The sequence below is a fragment of the Panthera onca genome, chromosome F1, assembly GCF_046562875.1.
Source record: "Panthera onca isolate mPanOnc1 chromosome F1, mPanOnc1 haplotype 2, whole genome shotgun sequence".
Classification (NCBI taxonomy): Eukaryota; Metazoa; Chordata; class Mammalia; order Carnivora; family Felidae; genus Panthera; species Panthera onca.
Genome location: NC_138355.1, coordinates 7692482 through 7717124, shown reverse-complemented (window position 1 = coordinate 7717124; position 24643 = coordinate 7692482). Strand labels below are relative to the sequence as shown.

Here is a 24643-nt window from a genome sequence, read left to right as displayed (position 1 = left end):
ATCTCTAACGGGAAGGTCTCTCCAGACCATTTCCTGCGACTGGAAGTTCCCAGGAGCTTTCGCCGGAAAAGCCGAGGGCTTCCAAGAAGGCAGAATCTCCGGGGACCTGGAGAAAATCCCAGGGAGGGAAAGACTCGCTCACAGTCTTGCTCCAACCAGCAGACCACATTCTGCGCATTCAGAAGTGCCTCCACCTTCTGGAAAGCATCTGAGGGGCACATGCCTCCCTTCCCAGCCTTCTCAAGGGAGGGGGGCGGGCGGGGCATGGTGCCGGAACTTCCCGGCCTGAGGACGGGGCACGGCTTCCTTCCTTATCGGATGACGTGACATATATTGCCTGGATGTTGATTTGCTTTTCACTTCGCTTTCGAAATTTTCAGATTTTCGGATTTTCAGATTCAGTTGTAAAGTGATCCTTTCCTAGCCCCCTTGTGTGTCCTGCTGTCAGGTCATTGGTGACCCAGAAAGTGAGTTATAAAGTGATCCTTTGTTTCCTCTTGAGCGATGAGTAAGAATCCGTGCTAGGGAGGTCACACCAGGTGACCACCTGGAAGACATCCCCGAACATCAGTGCACCTCTGAGCTGCGTGGGTGTTTATTTCAAGACCAGCAACTGTTGCAAGATGAACACATTAAAAATAGTTCAAGGCAGGGGCGACTGGGTGGCTCAGTCGGTTAAGCGTCCGACTTCAGCTCAGGTCATGATCTCACGGTCCGTGAGTTCGAGCCCCGTGTCGGACTCTGTGCCGACAGCTCGGAGCCCGGAGTCTGCTTCGGATTCTGTGTCTCCCCCTCTCTCTGCCCCTCCCCCGCTTGCGCTCTGTCTCAAAAATGAACAAACGTTAAAAAAAATTTTTTTAAACGTATGGTATAAATACATAGGCAGTAAATGTATAAATAAAACAAATGGCTCATTGGGGCGCCTGGGGGGCTCAGTTGATTAAGTGTCCGACTTGGGTTCAGGTTATGATCTCGCGGTTCATGAGTTCGAGCCCCACGTCAGACTCTGTGCTGACAGCTCAGAGCCTGGAGCCTGCTTTGGATCCTGTGTCTCCCTTTCTCTCTGCCTCTCCATGCTAGTGCTCTGCCCTTCAAAAATAAATATATGTTAAAAAAAAAAAAACAACTTAAAGTATTTAGCAAGTTCGATGAAAAAAATTTTTTTCTACCATCATGTAATAAGTATTCATGAGAAACAAACTTCTTTTGCCTCTGCTCAGTCGGGGTAATTATTACCCTGTACACATTAGGGTCTGTGTTCAAGTCAGCGTGATGAAGGCCACTGTGAATTTGAATATATAATTTTCACAAAATTCTGACTACATTCTTAAACTTTAGAGTTTTTGCCTTCTGGCAGGAGGTTATAAGTCGGGGAGAAATCATCTTTGTAAGTGACATTAGACACAGACTCTCTTCTCCTAATTGATAAGGACCTCATTCGTGGCTGGTTTATTATTCCTGTCACTGCTTGACGTTTCTGACAGGCCTCGAAGCTCAAGTGAAAGAGATGTGTTTGGGCGTGACACGCGGGCTCGTAATTCACGAAACTGTGGCCTTCTACCTGCAAAGGGGAGGAATCAGCAGAGGTGTGGTTTTGATTTAAGCAGTGAGAGCCAGAAAACAAACAGAAAACCTTTGTTCGTGGTCACAGAACACAGCTGCTGAAGGAAAGCGTTCAAAATCCAGAATGCTTCCTGCATGATCCAGGTCTCTGTGCAGAATTACAGGGAAGGCCAAGGTTCTCCTGGGAGAATCTCCAGGCTTGGAGTGCGGGTGGGGGTGCCCTGCTTTAACCAGAACTAATGTTTGTCGCTCGCCTGCCTGCCTTCCTTCCTTTGCCTTCATTCCTTCCGTCCTTCCTTCCTGCCTTCCGTCCTTCCTGCTTTCCTCTTTTTCTTCCTTCCTTCCTTCCTTCCTTCCTTCCTTCCTTCCTTCTTTCCTTCCTTCCTTCTTCTTTCTTTCTCTCTCTCTCTTTCTTTCTTACGTTGGGGTTCTGTGTATGTACAATTTTGTTTGCAAAAGAGAGTCCTAGCCACCTCTAAAAGCAGCTCGCAAGAATTGGCCATGTCCGGAAGGTTGGTCATGAGCTCTCCTGTGCTGGACTAGGGTGTCCCTGCTGGTGACTTGGAGGATGTTGGGGTCCTCTGCCAGTGCAGCGATTCCAGAATAAATCCCTGCCCCCCACGGCACCGGCTTCCAGCATGTCTCCTGCATTTCCAGTGCTTCTGTCGGCACGCTGGCCTCTACCAGGTACCATTGCCTTCTATTTAGATGCTCAGCATGCGAGGGACTTGGTCGCATGCTCTGGCCTTGTGTTTTGCTCTAAGTGGTATCGTGCTAGGCGTATCCTTCTACAGCTCAAAGTCGGTGCTCAAAATTCTGTTTTTCAGATCTGTCCGTGTTGACACGTGTAAAAAGACTCTGTTCCTTATATTCTTCCCCTCAGCCTGGGTTGACCCCCCTCCAGCGTCTTCCCCACTCCCATCCCCATGCCCCCTGCACACAGTTTAGCTCCTTCTGGAGGAGACGGACCGTTCCGTTCCGTTGGGTCTTCGCTGTCTGACTTGGGCCGTTCCCAGGAACGGTGAGTTTCTCTGTCCGGGGCTCCCTTTTGCAGTTGGTCTTGTGACCCTTGGCTTGTATTTGAATGTCATCTGTGGCCATAAACTCCAGAGAAAAGAGGATCAGGCTAATTACCTTGGCTTTTTCATTCTCCTAACAAAGAGGGCCCCCACTCACTGTCAGCCCTGCCCCGCCCCACCCCCTCCCCGCTGGCAGGAACCTGTTCCTCCCTCCCCCTGCAGCCCCAGAGCCTCACCCCACAGCAGTCTGGGAAACATCAAAGCACAACACGCCCTTCGTGCCTCCCTCACTACAGGAGGCCAGGGTCTCCTGAATCCCACCTCCCTCCACACATCTCCCCTACTCATGCGTTTTCAGGGGAGCTCCAAATCTGTTTTCTGCAAAACTCCCTACATTCCCCGCCTCTTTTCTGAGAGGCCCTTTCCCTCCTCTTCCTGCCCTAGAATGCCACACTGGACCATCCCCCTTCTCGACTTTCCCAGCCCCCTTGTGTGTCCTGCTGTCAGGTCATTGGTGACCCAGCCACCCCCACCTCTGGCTCCTGGGATCCTGCCCTCACCCCACCCTGCTTATCTGCGGGAGACTGTGGGTCCCAGCGTCCCTGTACATGGTGCTTCTGGTCCCGGGGCCCCCAGACCTGGGTCTCTGCTCCTCCAGTGGCCTGCGCTCCGCCCCCCGGCCCGGACCTGCACCCCAGTCCTGTCGCTGACACCGCTGCCCATGGTCTCCTCTCTGTCCCCCGCTTCTTCGGCTGCTTCCTCTTCCTGCTCACTTGTCTGAAGCCTTGACCCCGGATGCTCCTTCTCCAGAGGTACGGCCGCCTCCCCCCGCCGTGCCCTGCTTCCCACCTGCGTCCTGCCTCCACTGCCCTCCTCCCACTGAGAGCCTTGGCCCTCCATTAGAGCGGTCCCTTGCTGTGACCCCTGGGAACCTGAGCTCCTGTACCCGGGACTCTCGCTGTCCTCCTAGAACTGTGGCTTTGCTAGAACCCGGTCCCCCACCCCAACTCTGCCCCGACTGCACCCCGCCGAACCCAGACCATGACAACTGCTTCTAGTTCTTGACCGCTAACCTCACAGGGGCCCTTCGTCCTGGCCGGCGATGCCGCCGCTCTCCCGGTCAACTCTTGTCCGTCTTTCTTCCCAACCTCACGCACACCCTTCGCTTGATGCTGAATGTCCACAGGCTCCCACCACCGTCTGCCCATCTTCTCCGCCTTCTCGCCCGAGACTGGGGAGGAACTGCTCGTTCCAGGGCCAGTCCCTGTGCGGGCTGTCTCGGTGGCCTTCCCTCTGACTTGTTCAGGGTCACCCTCCAGCGGTTGTCCCCTTCTTCCTATGTCATGTCTCTGTGTTGGCTCATTCCTCTTGGAATGCAAAAATTCCCTTCTAGCTCCCAACAACCACACCCACAAAAAATTAAGAGTTCCCTTGACCCCATACCCCCCCCACCACTAACTACATCCTGCTTCTCTGATGTCTTGCAGCAAATGTATTAAAAAAAAAAAAAGAAGAAGAAGAAGACTTGCTTATGCCCTGTCTCCATTTTTCATCTCCGCCCTTTCTTGAGCTGCCATCACTCAACGAAAAGCCCCTGTGAAGTCATCAGGGATAATACTGATAGATAATATTTGTAATATGATTAATTTCATGACAGACAGTGATTGTCATATGATAATTGCGCTACATTCATTCATTCAACAAGTGTCGGTTGACCTACTATGTGCCACACACTGTTCTAAGAGTTTTATGAGTATGAACCCCCATAAGCCTGTACCTTAAGGAGGGTACCCTTATTGTCCTCATTATATGGACGAGGAAACAGAAACAGAGAGATTAAATAATTCACCCTCTACCCCGTAAGTAGCATTCATTGCTTTCTTACCCACAAGAAGCAATGTGGCCCACGTGTGGTGTTTCCCGTTGGACCATTCCCTCCTTGAAATACTTTCTTCACCTTGTTTCTGGAACATCACTCTCTTTGCTTTGTCCTTTACCTTACTCCCTGGTTCTTCTCTGTTTCTTTTTCTGGTTCCTTCTCTTCTCCCCTGAACAAATCCTGGAGAGCGCAGCCATCATGCCTTTTCTCTGTCTGTACCCCCTCCTTCTGTGACCCTCTCTTGCTCCCACTGTCCGTAGACTGTTGGCCTCTGGAAGGGTATGTCCAGCAGTGGCCTCACACCTGAATGCCAAACTTGGTTTTCTCCCTGACCTCACTCTCAGCCATCTTCCCTCCTCCAGACATGCTGGCCTCCTTCCTGTCCCTAGGCATGGTAATCCGGCCCCTGCCTTGGGCCCTTCCTGTGTGCACCTGTTCTCCCCTGAGATGCTTTCCTGAGATGCCTGCTGGGGCTCGTGACCTTGCTGCCCTCACGTCCCTGCTCAGGTGTTCCCTGATGGACAAGCCATCTCTGAGTGTGTGAGAGAGAGCGGTCTCTCACTTCACCCCCAGAAGCCCCTTTCCACCTGCCCTGCTCCATTGTTCCACGTGTCACCACTGGCCATACCTTATTTGCCGTTTACTCCTTTTTCTCCAGAAGAGAGGTCCCGACGGCAGAGACGTGGTTTTGTTCTCTGCTCTGTCACCAATGTAGGGCATATAATAGGTGCTTAATAAATACATGTTGAGAGGCACCGGGAGGGCTCAGTTGGTTAAGCATCTGATTCTTGATTTCAGCTCAGTTTGTGATCTCATGGTTCGCGAGTTCCAGCCCTGCATCAGGCTCTGCACTGACAGCATGGAGCCTGCTTGGGATTCTCTTTCCCCTGCTCCCTCTGCCCCTCCCCTGCTCTCTCTCTTCTATCAAAATAAGCAAACTTGAAAAAAAAATTAATAAATAAATAAATATTGAGCGAATGAATGACGTCTCCCCACCCCCGCCCCCAGGGGAATGCATAGAGAGAGATGCTTTTAGAACTCTGTGTCTTTCATTTTCTTAAGGTAAATCTCTTTGGTTGTGAATGGATTCACGTTTCCGAAGTGAATAAAATAATAAGTGTATAAATGAGTCTTCTTTCCTCCTCCCTGAAGTTTTAAGACACTTATAAATGTATCTGAAATTGTAATAAGAGATTCCAGAAGGTTTTACAACATGTTTTCAGTTGATGGTAATAGCCAGAAATAGTTTAAATAACATTAATGGGGTATGGTTTTGCTAAGGGAACATAGTGTTTTTAAAATGGAAACTTCAATAATCCCATTTTACAACTTACCTAAACCTTTGAAATGCACAGCACTCATTAATGTTGAATTAGTTACTAAAAATGTCCCCCCCCCCCCGCAAATAAATCCACCCTGATATTAACTGCCTAGGGTTTAAAGGTTTTTAATAATGCCTCAGTGATACTGGCTTAATGAATTAGGTTCCAAGGAAAGTGACCAGGCTTAGTTAACGATAAATCAGGTTCTACTCTTTGCAGAAAAAGCAGCTAAAACTGTGCTTGTAAATAATAATGTGCAAAGATCTGGTATTAATCAAACCACCACAGCTGGGCTCTATTTTCAGCTCCCAAAGGCAAGGTGGAGTTAATATTGAACATACCTATATTTGAAACTTAACACAATTACGCAGTCCTTTGAGAATGAGCTTTGGCAACAAGTCGGCTGGGGGTTGCACCCAAAACAACGTTTATAAAATTGTACTTCCAAAGGCTTTGTCTCAGGTCAGTTTCTTTTTTTTTTTTCCAGTCATGCGATAGCCTCCCGACCATGCAGTTAAGTATTGGAAAAAAATTGTTGGGCATAGTTTTTGTATAAATAATTGCCCTTCACTCTTCCCTGAAGGGGATAATCAGGTTCGGCCGGTGGCTGTGAAGGCATCTAGCTTGGCCCCAACCGGGTCAATGGACCCAACTGAGTCTGGGGTCCAGCTTCGGCCTGTCCAGAGGTGTGCAGTTTGCCCGTGACATCCTGGGCAAAGCAGAAAGCCATTTTTCTGGCCAGTGGCTAGATACAGACACAGATCTCGCCACATCAGAATCCCCATCTTTCTGAAGGAGATTCTTCGGGAGTTTTCAGCTCAGCCTCCTCTGAATAGCCAGGGCCTTACCAAGGAGCACGTCTGGTGACTGAGGATGCCCACAGGCCCACCTGATGGGGGACAGCTCTCCTCTTTGCTCCACTGCTTTGAGGTGACTGCAAGATCCCAGGGAACATGGTGTCATGGGCCCAAAGGCTCTTGGTGACTGTCCCCAGAGTTTACAGATTCCCTTTGCCTGGGCCTCTAAGTGGAAGTTCGAGGTGGTGTGAGACTGTCGGTCGGACTGTCTTTCTGGAAAATGCCACCATTGCAGTGAGGAGAGAAGGCCGGGAGAGTGGCTTCTCACAAGTGTTTCAGTGAGCCTGGGGTGGAGCACATGTGAAGTCAATCTGACTCCACGTGGGGAAGAAACAGGGCCACTTTCTCGCTTTGTCTTTTCCGACCTATCCTGTGATAAGTATAGCTGGGAGCATTTCCCTGTCTGTGTGCAAGGTCTGGACAAAGAGCTGGACACCGAGCTGGCCTTGGGACTTTGATCTTGGCCTTTCTGGGGAGCCACAGGCTTATCTGGATGGGCCCTCTTTGGTCCTGTTTTTCTGTTAACCCCCTCTTGTTGATTAAGTTTTTACCTTTCAGTTCCGGTGTAGTTCACATACATACCGTTTCATGTTAGTTTCAGGTGTACAATATAATGGTTCAACGATTCTCTACATTCCTCGGTGTTCATCATTGTAAGTGTCCTCTTTAATCCTTGTCACCTCTTTCACCCCTCCCCCACCCACCTCCCCTCTGGTAGCCGCCATTTTGTTCTCTCCAGTTAAGAGAATGTCTCTTGGTTTCTCTCTTTTTCCTTTGTTCATTTGTTTTGTTTCTTAAATACTACACATGAGTGAAATCACGCGGTGTTGGTCTTTCTCTGACTTCTTTCACTTGGCGTTACACTCTCTAGCTCCATCCGTGTTGTAGCAGATGGCAAGATCTTATTTCTCTGTATATATGCACCAAATCTTCTTCCTCCATTGCTCTATCCATGGGCACTTGGGCTGCTTTGGTTATTGTAAATAATGCTGCAGTAAACATAGGGGTGCAGGTAGCCCTTTGAATGAGCGTTTTTGTAGTTTGGGGGCCGTTAGACCTTTCGGCGCTTGGGTCGTAAGCTCCCTCACTGCAGACGGGTACGTGCACTGAACGGGATGTGGCTTATGCCCTGATTGTTCTTCAGGTCTAAATAGATGAAGGACTCGTTGCAGTCATAACAAAGTCCCTTTATGTCTGTGATTCCATTTATTCCTTCCATCAGTACTAAAGATGAGTGTTACCCTCGCGTGGCTGACGAGAAAACTAATACTGGGAGGTTTGGCCAAGACTGGGAAACTAGTTGATGGTGGAGCTTGGGCTAACAGATACTCACCACTCAAGTTCAGCGCTCCATTCATCCCGCTAACTGCTTCATCACCTCCCCAGACGAAGAGGAAGCCCTGTGTACTTGAATCTTTGATTACAATGTGTTTCGTAACATCCTGCAAGGGTTGGGCCCAGGTTTCGTTTCCAGTACTTAGCGAAGAACCTGGTGCCATGAGGTGCTTAATAAAGGTTTGATAAACGAATGAAATTAGTGAGTCTTCGAAGAGATGAGAAAAGAGTGAATATTTTGAATGAATAGATAAGCTGGGCAAAAACCTACGTGTCTGTATTTGTACCGGAAAGCACCATGTGTTAAAGAGGTTTAATATGCGGCCGTGTATGTTGTGGAGGATATGCCTAAATCTCTCGTTTCCTCTAACTCCCTATCGATATGGAAGGTCTGAATCCGGTTCGCATCATGTTTATGAAAACGTCCTCGAGTCGTGTTGGAATCTGTAACCAAAATCAAAACTGAGATCTATTTTATGAGTGTGAGTGCGAATGTGTATGTGGTGTGGTGTATACGTATGTGTGGTAGGTGTGTATGTGTTTGGGGTGTGTGTGTGGTGTGTGTGTAGGTGTATGTAGTATGAGCATATATGTGTGTGAGTGTGTAATCAGTGGGGGTGCGTGTTGGAGTGCGTGTGGTGGTGGGGGTATGTGTGTGCGCGTGTGTGTGCGTGTGTGCGCGCACGCAGGGGGGGCGGGGTGCTGTGGGGACAGCGAGAAGCGTGGCCTCTCCCGCCCCGAATGCATTCAGGTCTGTGCTCTTCCCACCTCTTTATCTTGCGACGAGCGCCTCAGAGGTGCTGGGGGTAGAGTTGGTGCTGTTTTCCGTTTCTTACACGGCGTATGCAGGTGGACAACGTGCATGAATTGGCCAAGTCACATCTACCTTTTATTGGGGCTTGTTGGTCAAAAAGCCCTTAGAACTATGAAGACAGGGGCGCCTGGGGGGGCTCAGTTTGTTAGGCGTCCCGCTTCGGCTCAGGGCACGATCTCCCGGCTCGTGAGTTCGAGCCCCGCGTCCGGCTCTGTGCTGACCGCGTGGAGCCCGCTTGGGATTCCCTCCCTCTCTCAAACGTAAACAAACATTTAAGAACCACGAAGAGAAATGAATGAGTAACGGTGTAGCCGTAAGAGCGAGTGCGCTGTCAGGTTCGAGGCTCCGTGTCTGGAAGGGCCGGATGCCCCGAGGGTGGTCCCGGTCCGCCCCCCCCCCCCCTCCCAGATGACCTCGGGCTTCTGGTTGAGCCAGCGAGGGGGTCATTCCGACAGACAGCTTCAGCTTTTGCTCGGGGGGGGGGGGGGTAGGGGGGGGTGGGGGGGGGTGGGGGGGGTGAGGGGAGGGGCCCTGAGGCCCCGGTGAAGACTGTAGCTGCGGGGGAGGGCGCCCTCTGTTGGGGTGTGGGGGTGGCACACAGGAGCGCAGACGCCAGACCGGCGCACGTGCCCACGGCCATGGCCGGAAATGTCGCCTGCCCCGCCCCCCGTGACCCTGGTCAGGGTCACGTGGCGGGAGTGTGAGCCCACAGTGGCGGCTGACTGACGGTCACGGAGAGGAGGGGTGGGGCGAGCCCCCCCCCCCCCCCCCCCCACGTGAGGGCTTCTTGTCCCTCCTGCGCCTCACCGCCGCCTTCCTGCCACGGTCGCGGCTGTTTCGGTGACGCTTGGCTCAGCTCAGTGGGTTTTCAGACCTTTTCAGCATCGATCCTTGTGGGAGAAGGGAGGATAGGAAGTCTTGCGTGATGATCCCGGGGCTCCTCCGTCCCACCCCAAATGCGCAAGCAGAGGTCTAACGATGGCTGCGTAAGTTCTGGGCCCGCAAGCCGATACTCCGTAACTAGACCTCGGACTCGTCGGTCTGTCCCGTGCTCTCGGCACTTCCTTTGCCCCAGGGGCGTGTCACGTCACCTCCCTGCACCATGAGTGGGCACAAGGGTGCCTCGTGGGGTCTACTCCAGCGGGGGGCACTTAGGGCCAAAGCCCCTGTGACCTCCCTCGACAAACCTCGCCGGCGCAGAGCCTGGCACGTCGTCTGCGCCACGTAAATGTAGGTTCTGCTGCAATAGGGACCTCTCTGGTCTTCTCTGTCATCGCATCGAGTCACATCCCAGAGGAATAATGCTTCCTGTCACGCCGTTGGCTTTCCGTGTCCCGGCGGGAAACTGCGAAGTTACCGTGATGTGACATCCAGTCGGAGGCTCGAAGTGACTTCATAGGGACAGCAGCCTCGGCCGTGCCCTCTCCGGCCCAGGCCGGGCTGCACAGATGGAAATGACAGGCTGTGTGAGCGGTCGCTGGAGCTGCCGGCCGGCTGAACGGGGTCATGTGGACAAGGTCGGGTCCCACATCAGCCCTGCCCTGCCGCGCTCGTGTAGACAGCAGGCGGCACCATCAGCAGTAGAAGTTGGGGGGGGGGGGGCAATAGCACATGTGTCCAGACAGAAGGGGACGCGAGGCTGGGGACCTGTGCCCCACGGGCGCGTGCGGGGGTCTGTGCCCACCCACAGCAGCTCCCCCACACCCACGGCCCAGCACAATGGTCGGCCACAAGCCAACGGTCACAATACGAAGAGACTGTGCTGTTTGCAATCCGGTATCTCCACACTGAAGTGAGTCTGGGGGAGAGGAGCTGGATTTGCTTCTGGATTTGGAGCACCTGCCTCTGTGTCCTGCATCCGTTCTAGGACAGTGGGTGACGAGGAGTCGGGAGAGGGCTCAGGCCCTGCTTTCAACCCCAGACGACATGGGGACTGGGCCATTCTTTGGTCTGGGAGTCTTTTCCTGTGTAAGATACTTAGCAGCGTGTCTGGCCTCTACCCACTCGATGTCAGTAGCCGCCTCCCAGTTGTGACAATTGTGACTGTCTCCAGGGATTCCCGAATGTCCTCCAGGGGTCAAAATCACCAGGGGTTGAGAGCCACCAGAGCAGGGAGAGGATTTAGTGAAGAGACATTTGCCTTATACCCGTAGTCTCTGGGCTGTGTCCCACGAGCCATATATCATTGTCTTGGATGACGACAAGACAAGCAGTCCCCAGCACCGAGGTTTGCAGAGACGTCGCAGTTCATTGGGTGGGGTGGAGAGATCCCCTGTCAGGGCCACAGTGGGGTAGGTGCTCGGAAGGGAGGGGAGAGGTCCCTTCCCACCTGTTCCTTCTCCCTTCTCTAGCTCAGTCTCCGCTCTCATCCCTTCTGGACAGTGTGGCACAGAATCACCCGGGATGCTTGCTGAAATGCACATTCCAGAGCCCTACTCCCCAGAGATTCTGATACAGGGTACAGAGCATCTGAGAGCGGCCCCGGGGTCTGCATGGTATAGCTTCCCAGGTGATTCTGTTGCAGGGGGGTGGTCTGGAGGTAATGCCTTGAGAGGCAGGGATGTCAAAGCAAACCAGCTTTGCCAGTCCCCTGAGGACACTAAAATCTAGCATAAAGAAGAAAACGACAACTTGAGTACAAAGCAGAAAGTCATAAAAGTCCATAAGAAAGATGAAGTTCTTAAATGTAGAAACGCCTTATCCTGAAGATGGATTCATTCATTCATTCATTCATTCATTCAGCAAACACTTTCTGAGTGCCTATACTATACTTCAGACATTGTCCTAGGCATCGGGGTGATGCAGTGAACAACATAGACACATGTCCCTGTGCTCACCCAGTTGATATCTCGCAGGAGGAGACAAAGAAGAGGCTCCATAACAGAGTAGTATGTTAGAAGGTGGCAGAGCTGTAACGAGAGAGCAGAGAAGGGGGTTAGGGAGTGCTGGGGGTGGTTTGCAGGTGTAATCAGGTGCTCAGAGAGGACCTCCTTTGCAAGGTGACATTTGAACACCTTGAAGGTGGTGAGCGACAGTCAGGTAGATCCCGATAGGAGCGAGTTCTCCGTGCACAAGGGAGAGCAAGCATAGAGTCACCGAGGCAGAGTGAACATTCCTGGTGTGATCCAGGGACAGCAGGGGGGCTCCTGTGGCAGAGCGGAGTGAGTCAGGGAGCAAGTCGTAGGACGGGGGGTGGGGAGGGAGCAGGAGGCCCGGTCCTGCGGACTGTGACTTGACTCAGGTGGGCCGGGGAGGATTTTAAGTCGAGGAATGTCAGCATCAGATTGCAGACTTAGAAGGATCACCCTGGCTGCTGTCTTGAGTAGACTCTGGGGGGTGGGGTGGGGGGGGGACAGGGTAGAAGTTATCATTACGGTTGAAATTATGGCATGGTTTCTGCCCCCTCGGCATTTACCGTGATTGTGGAGATAGAACATGTACCACTGTAACTAACAAGGAAGTATTTGCTAAGTGATATGATTAACTCGGATCAGAGAAGTGTGCTAAAAGTCAGCGGAGGAAGACATCCCTTCTGAGAGTCAGACTTCATGCTCAAGTTGGGCCTTAAGATGGATGAACAAGGTTTCGTTGCTATTGTTGTTGTTGTTGTTGTTTTGTTTTTGTTTCTGTTTTTTAGTTCCGGGGGTATATAACTGGCATTCGGTAATCTGTATACATCTTAAATATACAAGTTGATACCTTTGGTCATATGCATGTACCCACAAGACCACTACCACAATAGTGAACATCTCCGTCACCCCCGAAAGTTGGGTGGGAATTATCATGAGGACAGAGACTTGAGCAAAGGCACAGAGGCAGGGAAATGCAGGGGCTTCCTCTGGACAGAAGAAGCCCACCCTGACTATACAGGAGAGTCATATGAGGACCCCTGAGAGAGACGTCTGAGAAGACAGCTGGAACCAGATTACATGGGGTCGGAAACACTGGGTCACATGGGTTAGGTCACAGGGGGACGAGCAGAGGTATTTAAGTGTGTTTTAGGGTATAGAAGAAACAGAGTTTGTCTGCTAAAATTTCATCTTTTAAAAAAAACAGAGGAGCGCCTCGGTGGCTCAGTAGGTTAAGTGTCCGACTTCAGCTCAGGTCATGATTTCACAGTTTGAGGGTTCAAGCCCCGCATCAGGCTCTGTGCTGACAGCTCGGAGCCTGGAGCCTGCTTCGGATTCTGTGTCTCTGTCTCTCTCTGCCTCTCCCCTGCTCATGCTTTCTCTCTCTCTCAAAAATAAATAAAAACATTAAAAAAAAACCAAAAACCCAGCAATGCCAAGCTCAAATTTTAGGTACTTTATCTTTTTGTAGTGAGTCCAAAAAAACATAGCCAAGTACATTACTGCAATCTTTCATGCATACATAGTCCATTAAAGGAAAAAGAAGCATCAGGCAATTTCATAATTAGATAATTAACAGACTCCTTAACATCATTAAACTAATACAACTACTTAGAGATTGAAAAAAAAATCCATTGCCACCTGATAGTACATTATAGCCCGCATATAAAAATACATCTAATCTAGGGGCATCTGGGTGGCTCAGTCGGTTAAGCGTCTGACTCTGGCTCAGGTCATGATCTCACGGTTTGTGAGTTTGAGTCCCGAGTCGGGCTCTGTGCTGACAGCTTGGAGCCGGGAGCCTGCTTCGGATTCGGTGTCTCCCTCTCGCTCTCTGCCCCTCCCCCACCAGTGCTCTCTCTCTGTCTTTCAAAAATAAATAAATGTTAAAAAAAATTGAAAAAATACATCTAATCCAGATAGACTTTAATAATTCAAAGGTAGAACTTTAGCACGTTACAGTAGACTCTTGATTAATGCCTCATAGTTTTGAAGGCCTGCCCTCTAGTCTTGTGTCAGGTTGAAGGAGAACTTTGAAGTTCAGGGAAACACTTAAATAGGTTTTCAGCGAGTATCTCCTGCCCTCCCCCATCCTGAGGACTTGATCTGCTTGTGAACGGGTCCTCCTCTCCAGGACCAGGGGGTGGACCGGAAGGCAGGATTTTCAGGTTTGAAGGTAGTTAAGCGGCTGAGATGAAATCATCTTCCTTTTTCCGCCTCCTGGGCAGAGAGGTTGGAAACCCCTCGGAGACACTTGCTGGTTGGCGGCTCTGGGATTCTACCTGACCATCCAGCAGGGCGCCTTTGCAGAACTGCTCACTCCTGGGGAGAAATAGAGAGACTGAGAAATGCTTCTCAGTTGAGAAGCATTGTCTTCTCAGTTCCGTGAAAATGAGCAACTCCGATTAGTACGCCTCTGAGCACAGAGAAGGCTGTGAGCCACACGGTCGCGCTCAGGAATTCTACGGATCCATTCTTACTTTGGTTTCTTTGAAGAGGACCCTGACTTACCGTAATGGGAAAGATGTTAACGGAAGACCATATGGTCTCACCTTTATTGTCTCCTCACCTCTTAATGCCCAAAGTGTTTGCTAACTCCTCCTGGACACAGGCACGCCCTAGGATCCTTGTCACCATCGTTGCCATCATCATCAGACGGACTGAATTCATATCCACAAGGTGCGGTGTTAGATACTGAGAAGTGTGACCCTGACACTAATTGCTACCTTTACTTGGCATTTCCCAAGGACAGGGACTGTGCGACCACGTTACATCCAGTCCTCACTCAATAAAATAGGGACTATTCTCAATTCCCGTTTCCTTTTTTTCTTAAATCATCAACTTTTTTTTAACATTTACTTGTTTGGAGACAGGGTATGCATGTGTGTGCACACTGGAGCATGAGCAGGGGAGGGGCGGAGAAGGGGAGAGAGAGAATCTCAAGCAGGCTCTGCGCTGTCAGCGCGGAGCCCGACGCGGGGCTCGAACCCACGAACCGTGAGATCATGAGCTGAGCTGAAATCAAGAGTCAGACGCTTAACTGACTGAACCTTCCAGACACCCCTATCAATTCCCATTTTCATATCTAGGGGGACTGAAGCTTGGCTGAGTTGCTAAAAAATGCCTCCCCGTGAGATAGCTACTAAGTGGTCAAGTGGGGGCCTGAGCCTCTCCCACTTGTAACCGATCGCTTTCAAGAGAATCAACAGGGACCGTCGGTGCCATTGAGTCGGAAAAGGTCAGACACAGGGCATTAAAGAAAATGTGCGTGATTGTAGTGGAGGGACACCTCACCTATTCTCTCAAGTAATTCGTGAACTGTTCTTAATCATATTAAGTTCTAATTAAAAAGCTGCCTCTTCTTTTGAAGCAGAAAGGTCGTATCAGCGGCAAGGCTTTTTCGCACGTTGCTGCGAGCAGCCGTGTGAATTGCATCCTGCCGCCAACGGCGTCGCGTGGGGAACACGATCATTCACGCCGGGTCCCTGCTCTCCCCGCAGAGCCAGGTAACTCAGGCTGGGCACAGTCCCTACATTACAGGTTAATTTGGCCTCTTCTGTAGAACAGCTCTGGTCTGACAGTTCACATTCTTCCTCTGGCGGTTTTTTTGGTCCCTTGGAGCTCATTACCTGGCATGCGTTTACGTGCGTTCTTGCTCACACGCGGGGATCCGTGTTCTCGGGTGATCGTCATTACGGAGTGAGGCGCGGTTGGCGCACGAGGTGGGTCAGTAATGATGACGACGATGATGGTGATGAGCCTTGGGTCCAGACACGGCCTGATGGGCCGGAGGGAGGTTTCACGTTACCAACGCTGGCCTGTGATTTCAGAGCCAGGCTGGATCTGCTGTGCTTCTGTGGTTTGGTTTGGGCTCTTGCAACAGCTCTCCACTCGCTCTTGTCCCCTCCCTCGTGCAACCACCGAACTTTGCAGAATGAGCCTTGTGTCCTCGTGCCAAACAGAGGAAACTGGTCAGGGATGCTAGTGAGAACGGCAGCCCCCGTAAGGCGGTCACCCTCGACCACCAGGGGCAGTGAGACGTCATCACTCGTCACCGTCTGATGTGTTCCCTGGCTTCCCTCCAGGGTGGTCCCATGCCTTGCTTGTGGGTCTGGGGACTCTGCGAACCGCAGCAGTAAAGGACACTGAGGTTTGTCCGTCAGTTGCCCCGGGCAGGTTCAACCAGACGGCTGGGCAGAGTCTCACTGGAGAAGGACAGTGGGTCGTCACGACCGACCGGAGGCATCTCTTTGATCTTTCCCGTGCCGTCAGGCACGCGTGGAAAGTGAGTGGTGCGGGTCAGGGGGCTGGTGAGCATGGGAGACCATGCCATCCCAAGGAAGAAGTTTCGTCTGCCAGGTGGCACTTCCCGTGCATCCTTGGACTTGATCTGTTGGCGTTCTTCCTTCTGCCTACAGCTAGTTAAGGTTTGGTCAAATCATCTGGTTCTTTCTTCTGAAATTACTGAGGCAAAGATGAGATGAGATGAGATGAGATGAGATGAGATGAGATGAGATAAAGTTAAATTAAATTAAATTAAATTAAATTAAGCAAAAATAAAATACTACTTCTTGGAGAGACGTCTGGGTCCAGATATTCGAATGTGGAACCAGGAAGGAGGGAGTTCATATTCTTGGTTCAGACGCACCTGAGGTCTGCTGTCTGTTGTTTTGCAAACCTTCTGTTTTGCTGTTTCCATTCCAAAAAGAGCAGCATTGACATTGACACCTGCCTTTGGGGATAGAACTGCTAAGCAGAACACTGGGATTCTTGAGAAGGAAAGAACACTGCTGAGGAAGGTGTTGGGAGGTGGGGAGGAGGCGGGGAAGCAGACGTTCGCTGCAAAGATTGTAAGGAGTGTGAAGGTGAATTCCATTGATCTTTTGGGAAGCTTCCTGCAGTGGGGATCAAAACATGGCATTCTCGGAGTCCTGCCCGCCATCCCGGGCCTCGTGGGATGGCGTTTATGGAGGAAGAAAGTTTAGGAACAAAGTAGAGACAAAGTGCCTTTGAAGAACAACTTCAATCCTGACGCGCTTGTCTCCAGAGGCCTCTAGAATAATAAACCAGAAGCGAACATCAACAGGAATTTGTATGACACATGCTGGACACTGACTCCAGCTGCTGCCTCCCTCCCAGACCCAGAGGCTTTGGAGGAACACGGTCAAAGTATCCTTTTGGCTAAAATTACACGGAGAAAAACGACAACCTTGTCCTCAAAAGTGGCATTAGTGTTTATGGCTGAGCAGAGGATGAAATGGGGCGGGAAGAAGTGAGGGCCATGAGCAAATGGCCTGCTTGGGCAGTAGTTTGCACGTTCCCACTCTCGCTCCACGATCTATGCCCTCATTAGCAGCTGTGCCCTTGGACAGTGAGCATGTTGCTTGCTTGCTGGGGGTCCAGCCCACCTGTACCGGGGTAGGTTTCTCTTGTTGCCAGTGAGTTGGCCTGATGGTAAAACAAAAACAAAAACAAAAACTCCCCAAAACAAACCGCCAAACCCAAAAACTTTTGCATATAAACATGACTTTTCTGGGAAATTAGTAGAAAGAGTCATAGATCTTGTGTTGAGGTAAGAGAATGGAGAATATATTCGAATAGTTTAAGGACAAGCCAGGGAGAAGGACGGCATCTGGGTTATGGTTGGCACACATTAGGTTCTTCAGCCAGCTAGAACAAATACGGTTGGGGAACTCTAACAACCTTAGATTTGGAAGGGTTTGTGTCATGATAATCGTATAATAGGCAACTAGCTCACTTAGACAAAATAAACGAAACATGGACCCAGCTCAACTTTGTTACTTGACTGTTTTTGCTTTGGTTGAATTCTTTTCATTCATTTACGTAATTCACAAATACCTGTCCAGCCCTTACCGTGAAGTAAGCACTGTTTGAGCCACGGAGGGATTAAAGATGGAAAGAAAGAATATCTCCCCTCAAGGACCTGACAGTCTAGCAGAGAAGTAGTTCTCCAAATAGAAACTATAGAAATAAGATTGCTCCTGGAATGCAGGTCTAGGATAGCAGGGTAATGACACCATCAGATCTGCCTTCTAGTAAAATCGTCTTGGGGGGAGGTGGGTTGAGGTCAAGGCTAGAATCAGGGAGACCGTGGTGGTATGAGAAGTGTTTACAGCTTTATCATGACAGTGGATATGAACAGAGGCACCGTAAAGGGCTCTCAGAAAGTACCATCTACATTTGGCGGTTGGATTGGAGGGGAAAGGGGGAGACAAGGAAGGTTCTAGATTTCTGGCCTGGGTGCCTGAATGGATAAGGATGCCATTTAAACTTTGATAGTGATTGTTGGAGTAAGAGTACGTTTAAGGGCCAATAAAATTAAGTTTGAATTGTCAGTTTGAAGAGTATTTATTGGGGTGATGTTTTCCAGGGGGGGTATGGGATATAAGGGCTTTGGAGGTCAGGAGAAAGACCAGCAGAGACAAAAAGAGAGAATTCCTAGTCACCAGGATATAGATGGCTATTGAAGCCATGGGCTTGGATGCCATTGCCTGGGGAAGATTTCATCGTAATTTTTTAGATCAGTCTGCCAGAAGACAGTGGGGAGGTCAATCTAAAGAAAGTCATCAGTCTAAGACATGCTTAGGGGATGTGTTAGGACACCCCTTTTCCCAAAACGCCCCTAAAAGAAGTAGAGCTGTAAAGGGGTTGGAGAACCATCTTCCAGAGTTTTCTGTGTTCCTTTCTGGCAGTGAGCTGTTGGGCACGTGTTTGCCCTAACCCTCCTCCTAAGGAACGTTACCAGTCGCCCAAGTGTTTTCTTGAATTCCTCCCCATGGCAGATGTGCAGGAGAAATCATTTTGTTACTATTTTTGAAAGATGAGGATGTTTGGGGCACCGAACCTTCACCTTCAAAGTTGAGGATGCAAATGTCGCCCAAATACCAATAGCCCACTTTTCGTACGTGCTGAAGTGAAAATTAGGACGTTCAAGATAGAGATTCAGCTTGTGCAGGGTTCCCGCTGTTCCCAGGCGATTGTTTCCCGAGCTCACAGGGTGAACGAGGACTAGATGTAGGAATGTCTTTGAAACCCAGGGGCTAGGCAGCAAGCCAGACTGTGGGGCTTAATTCATTCCTTCCCGGGGTCCAGGTTTCTTCAGGTGCAAGCTGACCCCAAGGGCGCTGCCCTAGCCCATCTCCTGGGGCCACTGCAAACCTTTTTGTGCTCGTGACGGAAGAGATTGGCATGGTGAGCCTTCCATGGCTCTGAAGCCTCCTTTTCTCTTTTCTTCCTGTTTAGGACTCCTCTCCCCCGAGCAGCATCTTTTCCCCAGCACGTACGGAAAGCCGTGTCTGTTGACCATTCCCCTTTGAAGTTTTGAGTTGCGCTAAAATATTTATAATGTACAGACAAACCTTTGCAAAGGGTTTTAGTTTCCACAAGCTATATCTCTTGACTAATTGGGGCTTTTTAAAAAATTTTTTTTTTTAATGTTTATTTATTTTTGAGACAGAGAGAGACAGAGCATGAAGGGGGGAGGGTCACAGAGAGAAGGAGACACAGAATCTGAAACAGGCTCCAGGCTCTGAGCTGTCAGCACAGAGCCCGACGCGGGGCTCGAACCCACGAACCGTGAGATCATGACCTGAGCCGAAGTTGGACGCTTAACCGACTGAGCCACCCAGGCGCCCCTGGGGCTTTTTTAAAAAAATGTTTGCTTATTTATTTTGAGAGAGAGAGAGCACAAGTGGGGGGAGGGCAGAGATAGAGAGAATTTCAAGCAGGCTCCACGCTTGTCAGCACAGAGCTCAACGTGGGGCTCCATTTCTCAACCGTGAGATCACGACCTGAGCCAAAATCAAGAGTCAGACGCTTAAGCGACTGAGCCACCCAGGCTCCCCAACTAACTGAGGCCTTTTGCTGATAAGCACGCGCATAGGGTTTCAGATCAAGGGTGGCTTAATTTAGGGAACGCCTCTGACATCAGCCAGCAATTGTATCTCGTTGAAGAGTCGATCTCAGCTTTCCTCCGGAGGAGACAGCAGTGGCTCTTTGCTGCTTCTGGGTGTCTGTGGTCATGTGCATTGTACTGATAGAGGGCTTTGCTGCAGCACTCACGGCTGGTTTTGTTGACGCCTCTGGAACCAGGTGGGGAGCGCTGAAATTCCGTGGGTCCCATGTGTGTTGATTGGTCCTGGACTGGAGGTGGCAGCAAAGGGTCGTGGCATCCAGGAACCAGGAAGGTCCCCTGGACTGTGAACTTGCGGGAGACAGGAATTGTCTTCACGCATCCTGAGGTCCCCAACCTAGTGCAGGGCCTGGCCAACAGACGTTCTTTGTTAAATGTTAGACGTTGAATGGCAAAACAGCAGTGAGCTGAGTGAAGAAGGTACTGCTTCAAGGGAGGGCAGTAAAAACCAAGAAGAGGGGCACCTGGGTGGCTTAGTCTGTCGAGCTCGGGTCATGATCTCGCGGTTCATGAGATCGTGCCCCGCATCGGGCTCTGTGCTGACCTCGTGGAGCCTGCTTGGGATTCTCTCTGTCCCTCCCCACTCACACACACACACACACACACTCTCTCTCTCTCTCTCTCTCTCTCTCTCTCTCTCTCTCAAAATAAATATTAAAAAGAAAAACAAAACAAGAAGAAAAGGAGAAAGGAACCCCCAGAAGCAGGCTTACGCCATTTCTGGAGCATGGATGTGACCCCCCCCCCCCGCCTGAGCTGCAGATGTCAGACTCAAATCTAGATTCTATAGGGATCGAAAATAAACTGTGAAGTGCGGACAGGACTGGACTTCTATCTGCCTCCTCACTGTGACGCCTCTTCCTGATGATTGGATTAACACAAATGTTCTAAATCAGCCATTCGTTTGAGGCTTCTTGAAACCAAATAGTTTGGCATCTTGAAAGCATAAGCTATATGGGTTGCGGGTTGCTTTTGAATGAATGCCCGTCTCTGATTTCTTACGCTGTCTCTGGTTACGTAGTAGAATGTGGGGATAAATAAATGACCTTGAAACAACGAAAGGATAAAATACGGCCTGGTCATTAAAAAATCACATTTTCAAATGACATGTATTGATAAGGGAAAATGCTCATTTTGTAATGTTGTATGAAAAAGCAGGAACCTGTGTCTGGGCACAGATGGGGGCTCAGATAAATTTCTTTTGAATAAATGACTATTGCCTAGATGAGCAAGGTGAAAACTGTGCAAAAAACCCCATGAGTCCATCGGTGAATATGATTCTTTGGCTCTGAAAAGCACGACCTAGGGTTTGAGAGGTCTGGGTGTAGTCCAAGCTACTGACGTTTTTGGAGCTCAGTTTCCTTATCTGAACACCGAAGTGACAGCCTGCTCCAGAATGGTCCCTGAGGGGTCCTTTAGCCCACCGGGGGTCCCACATGCTCGGAGTTGTGATCTGACTCTGGACAAAGCAGCTGTCACCGGGAAGGATGCCACCAGGCAGGTCTCATATGGCTCGCAGCACTTTGTCAACCGGACTCGATCAACCTTGACCTCTTATTATTTCCCATCATTTTAGGTGACTGTCTTGAGTTTCTGCCTCCTGAGCCACCCCTTGCTGCTGCCGTGTAAAGGGGCCTCTTGATTTATTAATCAGTTAATCAGCGCCTGCTGAGGAGCTATTCAGGGTAGTTAAACAGGGAAAACAAAACGCTATAGCACGTAATCGAGATGGATCGTAATTAAGAACATCTCTCCCACCGCCGGTCTTTCTTCCTGCCCACCCAGGCACCCCCCCCCCCCAACTGCCTCTCTTACCCACAGCTCATCAAGCCCCATTCAATCCTGAGGGCCCCCCCTTTCCCATGAAACCAGACAGTAAGTTTCAGAAGGGCAGACTTTTCTTCTGATGTCCTAGAGGAAAATGAGCCTCATCAATTATTTGCAGAAAATTTTGGATCTCAAAAGTTCAGTCAGGCCCCCAAAATGACATACGGCTCCGTCTGTATATACACGTACCATACTCTCTTGTCCTGATTTCTCCACGGCCAGAGTCACGGAGCTGGAAGGATCTTACGGGAAGGATCGGCTATGGCCTCTGGTGACAGACGAGGGGCTCAGTGAGGCCAATTAGCTTGTCCAAAGTCACACGGCTAGTTAGTAGCAGAACTGGAATTAGAACTCAAGTATTCTGGTAAACAGTTAACACCCCTCATGCTTATTTCTCTGCGAAATCCTGTTTTCCTATAAAAATGAACATAAAGTGAATGAAAGAAATCATCCTCATTAACTTCATTTTCTGATTTCTTTTAAACTTTTATTTGTTTTGAGAGAGAGAGAGAGAGAGAGAGCGTGTATGTGTGCCAGTAGGAGAGGGGGGGAGAGGGAGAGAGAGAGAATCCCAAGCAGGCTCCGTGCTGTCAGCACAGAGCTCAGTGTGGTGCTCGATCTCACGAACCATGAGATCATGACCTTAGTGGCAATCAAGAGTCAGACACTCAACCGACTGAGCCACCCAGACACCCCCTGATTTCTTTTAGGCAAGGGTTTCTGAGCTAGAGAGTTTTGAATAGTAGTTTTAGATGATGCTTGTGGGGACAGGTGTCTTGGACTGTTTGTCATGGAGGTATTTTTCTCTGAATTGGTGAGGATATCAGACACGTGTATCCAGCTTGCCACGGAGCAGATGGTCAACGGGGAATCTGCAGGGGCTGCTGGGCTTCTGGTCCAGAATCTGTTCGGTTTGGTTTCCTTCCAATGGCACTAAGCACGCAGCACTAATGAGGCCAAGACTTTCTTAGAATAGAATCTCCATCAATCACCAGTGTTCCATGGCCTGCAGGGGGCCAGGGGACCACATGCATCAGTCGGGGCTGACGGCACTCACCCCTCACTCCCTGTAATTCTTCAGTGGACACGTGGAGAAGAATCTGGAATGTTCTTTTGCCATCCTGGTGAGGAGGATGCTTAGAAATCTTTTTGTTTTGGGGCGCCTGGGTGGCGCAGTCGGTTAAGCGTCCGACTTCAGCCAGGTCACGATCTCACGGTCCGTGAATTCGAGCCCCACGTCGGGCTCTGGGCTGATGGCTCGGAGCCTGGAGCCTGTTTCCGATTCTGTGTCTCCCTCTCTCTCTGTCCCTCCCGCGTTCATGCTCTGTCTCTCTCTGTCCCAAAAATAAAATAAACGTTGAAAAAAAAAATTAAAAAAAAAAAAAGAAATCTTTTTGTTTTTAATTATTCCTAATGTCTCCACCATAATAATCTCCTATTTGTCAAAGGTGTTTGTCCACTAGAGGCTTTTCTGCCAGCCCGGCTGCTCATGTCTGTTGGAGGTCTATCAGACAGTCAGACTCTGAATACATCTAGGGCTTAACTCCTAAGCCAGACATCTGAATTGCACGTACCAGCCTTGAGTTACAGGTTCTCCTGTTTTGTTTTGCTTGTGTGCTCTCCAGGACCCTGCTTTCTCGGCCGTGATTCACGACAAGCTCCAGGTCCCCAACACCATCCGGAAGGCATGGAATGACAAGGACAACCGCTGTGACATTTGTGCCACACACCTGAACCAGCTGAAGCAGGAGGCCATCCAGATGGTGGTGACCTTGGAACAGGCAGCTGGCAGTGAGCATTACGATGGCTCGCCCGGCTCACCCCCAGCCCTCTCCAACATGCCCACCCTGGTGGGGTCCCGGCACATGGGTGGGCTGCAGCAGCCCAGAGATTGGGCCTTTGTGCCTGCCTCCTACGCTTCCCCCAACTACACGGCTTTTGTCACCAACAAGCACAGCAGCAAACCCAACAGCCTCGGGGTCAGCAACGGGGCCGAGAAGAAGAGTGGGTCCCCAACCCACCAGGCCAAGGTCAGCCTTCAGATGGCCACCAGTCCCAGCAATGGGAACATCCTCAACTCAGTGGCCATTCAGGCTCACCAGTACCTGGATGGCACCTGGTCCCTGTCGAGAACCAACGGAGTCACCCTGTACCCATACCAGGTAAGTAGCCTCTGGGCAAGTTAGAATAGGGTTGGTTGGAGTCCATGCAGAGAAGTGGGTTGCACTTCCTGTCTTTGCTCTTTTCCTTCTGGGGACTCCCCAACTCAGAGCCCAATGTTTCCATGTGGCCCCCCACTGGCCATTGCTAAATAAAGATGAAACATATGAGGGGCCAGTGATCCATGGTAGCGCTCTGCTTCCAGTGTCTGGACCCTCTAAAAAAGGTGTAGACTCCCTTCCTAACCCCTTCTGCCTTGTTGGACCATAACCCTTTTCTATCTGCAATTCACTTTAAATACGGTTGGGATTAGGTTACCAAGTGTCTTTCCGTTTTCTTATTTTCTCTTTTTCAGTTGTTTAAATTAGCACATACTCCCGAGTCTCCCTATAGAAATTAAGGGAGCAGGTCCTAAATCTGCCAAGGAATCTTAAAAAATTGTCTTAACTTTTCTTGGGTGAGTTTTCTGTTGGATGAGGGTTGGGTTTGCCATATGTGTTCTCGGTGTCCCCTGCATCTGTCATGTGGCAAGCAGCAGAAAGCATTGAAGTCCCTGTGGATTGGAGGGGTGGCCATGGTCACAGAGTGTATTAGTCAGGAGATCTCACTGGTGTAACAAATGATCCCAGGTTATTTCTTACTCATGGCCCTGTTGTATTGGGTGTTTGGTGCCTGGCCTTCCACTCGTTTCCATGTCACCATCTTCCAGGGGCCTCAGAGTCTGACACCAGATCTTGTACAAGCAGCCAAGGAATGAGGGAAGAGAGAGATTATGGAGAATCTCTTGGGGGGACTTGAGGGACCCAGCCTGGAAGGGACATAGGTAACTTCGTCCACATTCCAGTGGCAAGAATCCAGGCTTTTGGCCTCACCTTCCCTCAGCGGAGGCAGGGAAAGCCAATCTGACCATGTTCCCAGGGGAAAAAAAAGAAACAAGTTGAGAGAACACAGTATGGTTTTGTTACGTGGGGCGAAGGTACGGGGGAACATAAAATGCGTTAAATGTGGCTGATCAAATTCCTGGTGACTTTTCTAGAGTGGAAGAGGGAGTATAGATGGCTTGTCTTGATATCTTGAAGGAAAGT

General features: G+C 50.2%; 1 protein-coding gene across 1 annotated transcript in view; it reads left to right on the top strand.

Moving 5' to 3' along the window:
* The window catches only part of KIF26B (kinesin family member 26B), a 464521-nt gene that overhangs the window by 149653 nt on the left and 290225 nt on the right, over positions 1-24643 (top strand). Inside the window, exon 3 of the mRNA XM_060644891.3 lies at positions 23024-23560. Within this exon, the coding sequence (XP_060500874.3) occupies positions 23024-23560 (537 nt within the window). The remainder of the gene's footprint in view (positions 1-23023; positions 23561-24643) is intronic.